The sequence below is a fragment of the Erpetoichthys calabaricus genome, chromosome 16 (assembly GCF_900747795.2).
Source record: "Erpetoichthys calabaricus chromosome 16, fErpCal1.3, whole genome shotgun sequence".
Lineage (NCBI taxonomy): Eukaryota > Metazoa > Chordata > Cladistia > Polypteriformes > Polypteridae > Erpetoichthys > Erpetoichthys calabaricus.
In genome coordinates this window covers 77,565,305-77,578,111 of record NC_041409.2, presented here as the reverse complement: position 1 = coordinate 77,578,111, position 12,807 = coordinate 77,565,305, and the positions used below count along the sequence as shown (strand labels likewise).

The 12,807-nt window shown below is 34.6% G+C and overlaps 1 protein-coding gene across 2 annotated transcripts in view; it reads left to right on the top strand.

The window, feature by feature from the left end:
• LOC114666958 (brain-enriched guanylate kinase-associated protein) overlaps nt 1-12,807 on the top strand; it is a 117,498-nt gene that overhangs the window by 48,162 nt on the left and 56,529 nt on the right. Inside the window, exon 2 of one of the 2 annotated variants that reach the window (XM_028822011.2) lies at nt 4,084-4,209. The exons of the other annotated variant lie outside the window; for it this stretch is intronic. Coding sequence (XP_028677844.1) covers nt 4,084-4,209 — 126 coding nt within the window. The remainder of the gene's footprint in view (nt 1-4,083; nt 4,210-12,807) is intronic. 2 annotated transcript variants of the gene reach the window in all.

Genomic DNA, 12,807 nt, shown 5'->3' with positions numbered 1-12,807 from the left:
GCTTCTACCTGATAAGTGAGAACTTAAATAATTTTTTGTTTGTTTGCCAAAAAGAAAAATCAACAAGAAATATGTATGCATTTTGTTTTCTTTTTGACAGCAGTAATCAATATTTGACATGAAGATGACAGTCTCAATTATTATGTAGCTGAATTGCAAACTGACTGTTATAAGCTTACATTACATCTCGAATCAGTGTTACAGCTTGTAATCTGTTCAGTTAGCCAATAAAAAGTGTCATTTTGCTTGACTTCTCATTGCATCCATAATGGCTAACACAGTACAACACCCTACTACTACTACTACTACAGTGTTTTAAAAGGAATATCCTAATATCAAAAATTAGGGATCCTACAACACGTTTTCTGGTTCTGACAAAGTTCAGACTTTAATGTTCTTCATTTTTAACAGAGTTACGGTTTTAAAAGCAGTGTAGAAATAAATTAAAATGTTATAGAAACAACATAACAAAATTGAACCAATACTTTCAGTGCATTCCCCCTTAATGAAGCAAGCCATTGTAATTTGACCTTTAGTTAAAGCATAAGAAAAATTAGTCTTGCAGAAAATCTGCAAAAAAATATAGGAATAAAGTAAAATATAGATTTAACATAAATGCCAACTAGTTTTATTCCACTTGGTCAATGGAGAATATTTAAAAAAAAAAAAAAATCAATAAATCTGAAGATTGCAATAGTTATGCGAGATGATTAAGATGTTTTAAGCATGGTAAATTAGCCTTACCCCATTTTTTTGCTCTTAAAGGGAGAAGCAGAGGAAAAATTTTGCATTTCACATTTTAATCCATTTTGTAATATCACTAATGCAGTACCATAATTAATTAGTCAGTGGTGTATCTAAAATTGTCAGTCTTAATAGTGTCAAAATCAGACATGATGTTAGTGCTGAGCGGTATGACCAAAATTCTATATCACGGTATTTTTCAAAATTATACCGATTTCACGGTATTGGATGGTATTTTTTTTTTTCCCCATGCATGAGTGGATGTTAACCACATTTTCCACTGCTATTACTGGCTAAGAATAATCTATTCCACTGTCATGAGAATTGTACATTGTACAAAAAAACATTTTAATGTGCACACAAGTATCAGTACAGGTTTGCACGGTCCCATAAAATGATAGTTTTCAAGGGGGTGGCACTAATGAAGAGAAGGAATCACATTGCATGACAGTTGCAGTCAAAATATAGAACCTTTTTGAACAAATTGCAAACAATTGAACAAATTTTGCAAACAACTTAAACTAAAATTTTGACAACATATTTTCAACCATCCAAAGAGGCATTTAGACTTAGTAAAATATTCAGAGGTGCTTGTCAAAAGTTGTACTGCACTGAATATGTCTTAGAAAAGGAATAAAGAGTCAATATTTTTTGTAAACCAAGTACACTTTCTGTTAATGTTAACAATCTCTGTTAAACTGCATAATATTTAAACTAATAAATAATAACGATAAAATAAATAATAGTGCAACTTCCAGTAATAATACTATTCAACACTTCAAGCCCAGGTGCATTACACAGTACAGTATTCACCAAATTAAAATAAAATAAGTGCAACTTGGTGATGACATCTTTACCAACTGAACCATCATTAAGGCAAACTGCATTAATATGGACCTTGCTTCAAGCTAAGCTATATACATAAATAAGAAAACTGCAACTTGCATTTATAATGCTATTTGTGGTATAGCACTACAGAAGCGTATTAGGGCCACAGTGAAGAAAAAAAAACTATATGTCGAGAATAAAGTTGACAGGTTGACTTTATTCTCGACATTTCCACTTTATTCTCATAGTTTATTTTGTAATTAAAGTAGAATGTCGTAAACTAAACTTCATCCTAAAATCAGTGTTTAATTTACTAGATTTTCTCAAACCCCATCATAAGTTAATGTAGCACATTAAATGCTTTGTGTTAAGTGTTCCCCGACCCAGTTGTTAATCGCTGTATGCGCTTCTTAAACTGACTTCCTCTACACTAAGAGGATGCACAAGCAGCGATCGCCGCACAGAATCCGTTCACTTCATGATATTCCTGCTCTCTGAACATTTTGAATGCTAAGATAAATACTTGATATCATTTTCAGGATGAAATCCATTAAAGCAGGTATTAAACATGCACGGTAGTGTGGCGGTAGTGCTGCTCCCTCGCAGTAAGGGGTCCCCAGGTCTACGTTCAGTGTAGAGAACTTTATGGCAGGTGTGACTAGACTCCAAAAAACTGGATGTATGAATGGCTATCGCACAGGTTTAACTGAAATATTGTGTAAATGTTGGGTTCGTGATCTGGTGTTTGGAGACATGAACACAGAATTCAATGAATGTTCTTCTGAGTGGGCTTTTTTTTATTGCATGCGTGCTATCTGTCTGACATAACAAACCTCCAGTTCCTATCTTTCCTTTTTCTTTCTCCACATAACCACCACAAGATAAACGTCTTTGTGAAATTAAAACTACTGTAGTTATAAACTTAGACCACGGAGTGTTCAGAACTTAAACATGCATAACGAGGATTTTTTTTTTTTTTAAATTATGCTGTCCATTCAGGGTTGAACCCATCCCAGCAAGCATTGTGTTAACGTACTGCAAGAAAACCTAACTTGCCTCTCGTACTTTACTGCGGTCACTCTTGAAAGGTGCTCACTTTTATTTGCCTCCTTAATTATTATTTATCCCCTCATTTTTGTTACAAAGAAAGATTCAAAATGTTTCACTATCATTTACAGTTTATGTTTAAAAATGAAGATAGCAGTGACTTGGAGCCTTTTCATTTACAATGCTATGTTTACGTCTGCCTCTTTAAACCACATGTTGGATCACATTAGGTGCTTTTATAGTTTGTACTTCAGGGTGTGAAACCAAATATTCCTTGAAAATCATCTTATATAGCTTGCTCTTCTTTAACTCGATTTTTCTTAGTTTTGGCTTGGATAGGGTAAACTTTCTTCAAATTATTTCTATGGGTAGAATACATTAATCAGTGCATTTTCATTTTCCTGACTTGTGTCTGTGCGTGGATGAAACTTGCGTTGTAACAAAGTGCAGTTTTCTCTCTCTCTCTCTCTCACCCTCACCCTTTTCCTAAAGGGGTGATTTCACAGCAGTTGTGTTAGTCAGTGATAAGCTTGTATCCTCCTAGTTTTCCACTTGCTTTGAAAACAATAGCTATAATAGCAAAACCATGTTTGATTCTGGTCACGTTTGTTTTCACATTTATTTTATGATTTTTAATTTAATGTGTCAAATAAAAAAACGATTTGTTTGCAAATGCAGATCCACAGATTCTATGTATAGCTGAATCGGGTCTACTGGAAATTTAGTGCCCAGTGATTAAGGAATTTGTTGTCAGGAGACTCTTGTAAATATGTGAATTTAAGCCATGATTTAGGTTTATTGATTTATAGGTTGAAAATGTTTTTAACTTGCCCTGAGCTAGGGATTTCCATGTTCATTTTTAAGCATTCACAAAAAATGAGTGATGAAGCAGTCATCATGTTTAAAGATGGTTAGATAGTGTGATTATTAAAAATGCCAATGAGGAAAGAATAGACTAAAATGGCTACCATGACTTGAACCCTAAAAGGGGTTTTGACTAGCATTTGATGGTAGGTTAATAATGATGGAGAAAGTGAATATCTGTGTTTATAAATGGTCATAGAACCTCTCTTTACTCCTGACAGCTTCTGTTATTTTTGCTTTTTTAACTGAATTATCCTGGAGTAGCTCACTTACAGAATACACCAAAATCAGCAAACACTTAAAACTGTCAGGTAATCCAAGTCAACTTATTAACCTGCTTTAGTACTCTTAAGAAATGTAACTGTAATTTATAACTGAATGATTATGTACACTAATGTGGCATACATGGAATAGCTGCTTAATCTGCCACCATGCCAGATAATAAAACATGTGCATTGATCCTTTAGGGCTATTTTTAAATTAAATGTAGTGTTTTGCATTGACACCAACAAAGACACTATAGTTTGATTTTTGTCTAAAGAATTTTTTTTTTCTTTTTTATACGTGGAACTTGTGTAAAAAATCTCTTTGTTTCCATAGCTTGTTTGCCAGTTTGACATCAAACCTTCAGCCAGTGAAAGATAATCGAGCTCCCTCTAGAGCAGGGTTGTCAAACCCATTTCCTGGAGGTTTCTGCGGTTTGGATTTGCGCGGCTGCCGAACGTGGTGAGTTGTTTCACGGCTGATGTATCATGCAGTGTGTTGTTTTGTCTTGTAAGCATTAAAGTGCCAATTTCAGATCGCGTTTATTCTGTGCTCTTGCTTTTACTCCTAGCCTTGCCCCCGTCTAAAATTCTGTGCTCTGCTTGTGTGGCTTTCATATTCCAAGTATCCATCTATTTTTATAGGGAAATCTTGCTTGTATTTTCCATGCTAGAATGAGATTCTGCTTATTGACCAAGTGGGCCTAATACAAGAGAAGAATAAATTTCTGAAAAATAATATAAATGGAGTTGAAGATTTAGATCTGTAATTGCAATAGTTCAATAAAATCTTGGTTATAAATCTAGTAAGTAATCCTCACTGATAAATTTTGACCTGTTTATTAAATCTACACCCATTGACTTAGGTGTTATGTCTGCGACTACTAATATGTGCAATTCTCAATTCATTATATAGCTCCTAATCATCTATTGGAAAATGCAAGTATGCACTGATCTTTTATAATTAATTATATGGATTCAATTGCTTTTAAGCATTGTGTGAGAGTGGCACATCAAAAGTGTAGAAATGCACAGGTGATTGTTTGACTTCATTTGATTTTCCAAAAGGTATGCTACGTGGAACTTAAGATGTATTTTTAATGAAGATGAGTTTTTAGCTAGCTGTGTTGATATCAAGAGTCAAGTGTATCAAAAATGTGCATAACTTTTTCTGGGTCTTGGCAGATCACCGTATAAGAGAGTTTTCAGTGTTACAGAATTCTTTAGTAATTTTCAAGAACTTTAAAAAAGACAAGATATCATATGTTCAGCAAAGGACAGACTGTGACTATGCAGAAGGGGAAACTAATATTGGTTTTTGAATTCAAATTCATAGAATTCTAGGAGAGAAGAGGCAAATCCTCCTGTTTTAGAAATGTTTTCATAATGAAGCACCTGAATGATAATTGGCTTTGCTTCAATTGCAGCAATAGTCAATGCCTACTGCAATGCTTTTCATATTAAGAGCAGATTTTATTGGAACAGAAAATATACATGGTTTAATTTCATGCTTTTATTACTTGGGAAGGAAATTGACAAAAATGTATTTGAGTTCTACACTGGTGTTTATGTTTATCATAATAAAGACACTTGGATCTGCACTGGCAATCGGAAGGTTGCCGGTTCCAATCCCGTAAATGCCAATAGGGACTCTGCTCTGTTTGGTCCTTGAGCAAGGCCCTTAAAATGCAATTGCAGAGCGCTTTGAGTAGTGAGAAAAGCGCTATATAAATGTAAAGAATTATTAATAAAGAGGTTGGATACAGTTTAAACCAACAAACAAGTGGATCAGTAGGGTTTTCGGATTGCAAAATTTCAGTTTCTCTGAGGGTCATTTCACCTCTGTGGCGAAGTGTATTGTGTTATGCATAATGAATTTCTTACTCTTGTGCTGAATGATTATCCTCTGTTTTTTTAGTTCTACGTTTATCTGAATACTATTTTAAATTGACTATACGGTATATGGTTTATTCAGATCCACAACACATTTCTGTGACTCTAAATCACACCAAATCACATTTATGCCTGAAAAGTGCTTTTTATCTTACAAGTGACTGTGAAGCAGGTAAGGCTTCAACTAGGGAAGGATGCAACATAATTCTGAATTTAGGGAGTATTTTTGGAAACGGAAAAAGAGAGCTCTAAAGGATTTGATGATAATGAATGCCATGAGTCCTGCATTGCTAAGTTGGGGGAATGGCTAGACATACAATTTGTGTTAGTACATTATGTAGCAGTATGAGGTTAATGAGGTAGTCATGGTAGCAGACTTGTCTCTTATCCCAGCTACTGGCTCTGTAGAGTTTGCACATTCATTCCTTTAACATCCCAAAGGCGAGTCTGTTAAGATCAGTGGTCTCTCTAATTTGGTCCATTCTGTTGATCTGTGTGCATATTCGTGTGAGTGTGACCTGCATTGACCATGCAGCGATATTATCCTTTGGGAATGTTCTGGTCATGCATCCAATATTTCCAGGGTACACTATGGTCCTGTATGAACCTGTAATGGATAAATTGTCTTCAAAAGGTTATGGATAAATCGTTGGGAACTAAATTACAGAATCAGTTTATTTATATGTAGCCATGAGCAGCTTTCCTAATATGATTTTTGTACTAAAGATAGTTGTGTGCCTAGCGCAACTCTTAATTTTACTGACTTTAATAGATTGATGGGTAACGCAGTATTTTGTTATGATGCCTACATATTTGTGGATTCTTCTTACAGTATGTATATTGAAATACATTTAAATGGGGTCACATTTGCAAACTTATGATGGCAATTTTGTTTACTTTTTTAGAAATCCCAAATATTAAAATGCATAGACATTAACAAGCCAGTTATACTCTTGTAGCGATTGCCTTTGTTTTTCTAATTTTGTAACTGCTATTTCAGCATTATGATACCCCAAGGTCCACTACAGTTCAACTATTTTGGTTTAAGTCATGTAGTGTAACTAATGCCATACAATATCAAATGCTCATCAGCAATAATTGCAGCAATAGCCTTTCGGTAGAAGGAGTGAAGAAAAAATTGTTTCATGTCTCTAATGTATCAGCAAATGAAGCATTAAAATCCTGGATCCTGCTGGTAGCAAGGCTTCTATAAATAATGGCGGGGTTCAATTTTTCTGTTTTATTGAACCTCTTTTGCTTGACCACCGTTAACAAGTAATTTTGTTTTTGATGCAGAATCAATATGGTTTGAACACTGATTACAGTGACATATTGCTGCTGCATTGGATTACTAAGGGAGTGGATCTGAGACATGACTAAAGTAGTATAGAATTGTTCTGCAAAAGTAAAAATAATTCCATATACTAAATTGCTGATTCGCTAATACCAATTTATGTGTGTGAAATTCAAAGTAGAAAGCAGTGATCCACACTGAATAGTGTGGATCAGTGAAATTTGGCAAGTGCTTTCACAGTGAGTATGCGGTGTTAGCCAAATATTTTCCTGGAAATTCTGTCCCCCCCCCCCCCCCTTTTCTAGCACTTCATGATGCATTACAAGACCAGTGTGACATCACAGAACTGTGGCAGCAATTCACAGAACTTTCAACAATTACAATTGTTACAGTGCAAAAAAATTGGCACACCTGCAGTTCTATCAGGCTTTAATCTACAATGAAAAAACAGAGTGTGGTAGTACAATAGTGAATATTGTAAGATCTGTGCATATACTCCACTTCTCGTTTTACATCATTGACTGATCTGCTTTGCGCATTCATGTCACCGCTACAGCTGGATTATTCCGTGTGTGTTTATATTAAAAAAAGGCAGTACTTTTATTTGAAGGGTACTTTAGTTGACTACACTGAGAATATTATGAAAATACTTAATTGTTCTGTATAGATTTATTGTACATTGTATCTTCTTTGTTGTATTAAGCATGTTATGCATTTCACAATGTAGTGTAGATCAGGTACAGACATAGCCCCCTTGTATATGTATATAACAATGATCTATACCAGAACAAATACATTATCTGTTGGTACACCCATGCTGAAACAGGAAAGTGCCAGTACAGAGTAGCATAAACTGATTAGAATAAAGATTATTTATCCCATGGGGAAATTCAGATGCACACGGCAGCATAAACATAAAGGACAAATAATACAGCCAATCTATTAATCAATTGAGAAGTAAATATAAATAATATAAATAAATAAATTAAATGTGTATTGGGCAGATATTTCAAGAAGTGACAAGAAAAGACCCCCCAGAGGTGCATCTTGGCACACAATGGTGAAATGAGCCTGTGGCTAAAAGTGCTCCAAGAGAGTGCCTACTGGAGGGGATTTTTCATTGTGGCATCTATATTGCCACCATCCTTTTTTCTACAACAGCTTCTAGAGTGTCCAGCATTCGCCCTGTGATAGACCAGGCTTTCCTGATAAGTTTGCTAAGGTAGTGTGTTTATTTTGAGCTCAGGCTCTTTCCCCAGGAGACTGTAGCAAAGAACAATGCAAAGGCTAATATGGATTGATAGAACATTTCAGGCAGCTTGCTGCATGCATCAAAAGATCTGAATCTCCTTAGCAAGTGCGGTCTGCTCTGGCCCTTCTTGATCTTCGAATCCTTGCGGCTGGAGCCATAGCCTGCTCATTGATCTCACCCAAAGTCCCATATAAGGGAAGGGAGCACCTGCTGAGTGCATGCACAATTAGCCATGGGTGCACAAAGTCAAAACCACCCATTAAAGATTTATTAATATTTACATGCCGTCTCTGTTTTTATGAAAGAAAAATGTATGAAGAATCTTCCCAGATAGATCAGTTTGAACGTGCATCATATAATACCCGTAGAAGCATAGTTAACAAACAAAAATGTTCACTATTGTACTACCACTCTGTTATTGTCATTGTGGGTGAAAGCTTGATAGAACTGTAGATGTGCCAGTTTTTTTGCCTGGTAATAATTGTAATTGTTGTTATTTATATATCCTCTTACATGCATAAAAATTGAGCTCTAACTGCGTTCTACTGATTGTAAAAATGAATAAATATAACAATAAAATATAACACATTTTTAAAAAAATAATAAATCAAACACTGAATTAAATAACATATTAGAATATGTTAAAAACAATAAAGACATCATCATATCTTAAGAAGTAGGATGGAAGAAAATAAATGTTTAGTTCCTTTTAACATGTCCTATGGTGAAATGACCAAGGAGAGGAGTAAACAACATGTGGAAAACAAACTCTGCGGGTTCCAAGGCCAAAAGGCCATGTTGCCCGCCTCTGGGTATTCTGTTGTACACGTACGGGTGCGCAATACTGGCAAAAAATTTATATCTCAGTATTTTCTGAGACTTTGATTGTAGTGATAATTGGACAATATTTTGCATCCTTTAAAAACGTTTTTGTTAAAGTCTTATTGATCTAGCTTGGTCTTATTAATGCGGTATTGATTGTAGCTTACTAATGAGAGTAATAAAATCAACAGATAAGGAAAACAGATCTTATTTAATTACTTGAAACTGAAGTAAAATAACAGAAAAACATTAAAATCACCAGTCTAAGTATTACAGAGATCAAACAGTGCAAGTATGAGTAAACCATTTCAAAGTGGCCTACAGGATTTGCATAAAAAATTGCACGAAGACCAACAAAACTATTATATTTTTTATATAATTATGGGTTAAAGAAATGCCTGAGGTATGCTTGTCTATCTTTTGTTACTTTTCAAGATTGCCTTGTGAATTTTATAAAAACCAAAATGATGCCTTTTTATGACCTAAACAGTTTTGTTAAAGGAATGGAGGTGGTGCTTGCTTTAAATAGTATTTTTTGCTTATGTATCCACAATGCCTCCCAAATATAGGAAACATGTAAGATTAAGCAGATCAACAGATGGCAAAAAGATAATGTATAATTACTTTTTATTTTTGACAACTTGCTTGCTATTTTGGTTGTCTAGAGGGTATGATACTCTCTTAAGCACAGTAGGAACCTCCTTGGGAAACAAGCAGGTAACTTTTTTTTTTTTTTTTTTTTTTTTAAATTTGGGTGGATACATGTAATTCAATTAAGCTGATTCATGTGCTGCTTTGTTGTAATAGAGAAGCCTGAAGCTGGAGTTCCTGTGAAGGAAGATTGAACATCCCCCCACAGGTTATTGTTTTGTGATAAGTGTGTGTAATTAGCCACTACAACTAACAATTACACAGTTATGCGAGTGCTGATGAATAATTAAACCACTTCTTGTGCTTGGAAACTGTTAGAAGTGATGTTTTTGTTTGGTATGATTCTTTTAAGAGCCACACCTGGTATACTGTAAATTTACTTACTGTGTAAATATTAGAGATATACCAACAGTTTTAATAGAGGGCCATCTAGCTTGGTTGAGGAAGGAAAGTTAACATATTCCAGATAACAAATGTGTAAGAAGTATTTATAGAGGAACAACACTGTAAAGACATTTTTTCATGTTTTATTAATGCGAGTATACGGTAACTGAAAATGTATTTCTGAAGTTAATTTCAGCAAGTATTAATTTGTTTTGTTCTTTCTTTGTGTTTTTAAAGGCAGCAAAGCACATTAAGTGAGTAAATACACTTTATTAGGCCTTTATTTGATTCTCACTGACACTTTTTCCCCATAATGCCCATAATTGAGGGCAACTCCCAAATCAAAGATTTTGCATAATTTTGTTTATTTAGTTATGATGTGTTTATAAGAGTGTACATCATGCTGGCTTATCACTGGGTTTCCTTTATAAGAATGCACTTAATTAAATGGAATAAGTATGAATCTGAATAGTGTAATTTATATTTATTAATACAATTATACTGTACGTCTCCATATGCCTCTGTGCAGAATTGCAGTTGGAGAAAGGAGAGTTAACTTTATTAGTTTTCATTTTGTAATTATTCCTAAGGGAATGACAGTGAATTCATTGGTCAGCATAAAGTCTGATTTATTGTGCTGCTGAATTTCTGTCATTAAATACATTTGTCTAAATATAAGCTCCATACATTTTTTTCCAGTTGAACATATACGGTCTCATTATTACAACTGGATCCAAGACTCTTGTGTTTCAGAAAGGCAAAAGAAAATTGCAGGAAAGAATTTGTGTTAAAGACTAAATCTAGACCTTCCCTTAACAATGCACCTTTCATCAATTTTATAAATATAATTTTTATTTGCTTTTAACATTGTTTAGGACTTTGGGATGCTGCTGCATATGGATGAAAGATATGTTCTATTACGATATGTGCTTATTGTTCAAGTCTTTCTGTCTTGTAATAGCATTGTTTAGTTGTAGAAATGACAGTGACTGTCTGAATGAGACAAAATAAATCTGTTCAGTCCACCTGAGGCATGTAGGCCATTTTCTCTTGCAGCCTAATGACTTTGGATTGGTAGAAAGAGTTGCATCACAAAGCTTGAATAACTTAGATTAGTGATGTGTTTCATTTTATATTTTTCTTGGTGATTCATATATAGCCATACTTGAAACTGAATTCTTTCATATTAACTAACTTGGTTGTGTTATCTTTTGAAATTTGATCATATCCTTTTGTTTTTTTTTAATCTTTAATCATTAAACTGCCTTGTTACTTGATTCTAGTAAGGTTTTCCTTTCATGTCTCAAATGTGTGGTGAGATAATTTAGAATAACTGAGAAACTTGTACTGTAATGCAGAAGTACCCAGTCCAGTATTGGTTCCTTGTGTTCAGTGCTACCAGGATAGGTTTTGGGAACACCAAGCTTCACGATTTTTTTTAAAAGGGTTTGAGGGTTTTGATAGCTTGTATATGTTTTCTTGCAGTTTGATTGATTTTATCTGTCAGTGGAAAAAAAGTCTGTCTGTCTGTCTCTGTCTGCCTATCTGACCGAATGCAAGCAAATCACATGTGTGAGGCTGGTTGCTGAGACAAAGTTTTTAGTTCAGCATTTCTATACTAAAGTGTAAATATTTGCAAAATGTAACTTGTATAATAAAGTTGTGTGTGTGTGTGGTTATGGTGGTAAAAGAAAAAAATGATTACTCTTACTGATACAAAAAAATTCAGCAAAATGACTTTCACACATGTCATAGTCCAGTTTTGCAGATGCATATGATGGTGGTGTAGTTATGAAATGAAATCCCCTGTGAACAGGTTCCTGAAAGTTATGTATAGATATGTCCTACCGTGATGCTGATGTAAATGATGATTTGTAGAAGTTGGGAGCTCTCCCCAGACAAACACGTTTTCCAACCCAGACAAAATTGCACAAACAAGCGTAGGAAGGACATAAATCAAGATAAAACTGTAATCAGATGGATGTTTTGTTATCCATTTCTACAGTGAAGCATTGGGGGGAAAAAAAGAATTGATTGCAATCCTGATGTCATCTTATGAGACACTTTTAAAGCTAGTGCCCTCATCTTGTTTCACCAAGCAGCCCACGCAGCAGCCAGCGAAGATACCCATTGGTGCAGTACTCCCATTGGATTTGCAATCCTTTTTAGTAACGGTATCAACTGTGATTTTCAGCAATAGGTACAAAACTCACAAAATTTCTATTTAATCACTGAAAACAAATCCATGAATGGATAGGTCCGTGAATAGTAAACCTGCAAATCGCAAGGGTTGACGTGTATATCTCCTCTTGCACTGTGGTTCAATAGGAACATTATTTCATGCCACAGTATACTATTTCAGAAGCAGAGATTTCTTTATAGGAAAAGGCTAGTGCACCTGGAGAATACCTAAGCACATATTAGCCATTAAATTTTATATGGTCTATATTAGCTTGACATTTTGATATTTTAGATCACTTGATCAGATGTATATTAAGTAATGTTTTTCAGTATTTCAGTTTTTTCCTCATTTAGCTTGATGAAATTACTACTGTTCCATTAAGAAATAACAGATAGACATAGGGTCAGAGAGCCCAGAGTGTCAGAGTCATCAGCTGCAGCTGCTATAGATAGGTAATGGTATGTGTCCTCTGCATAACAGTAGTAGTACATCTTTTGTTTTGAGATAATCTGACCTAATGGGAGCGTATAGATTGAAATTAACAGCAGGCCCAGAATTATGCCATATACCATATATGGTATTC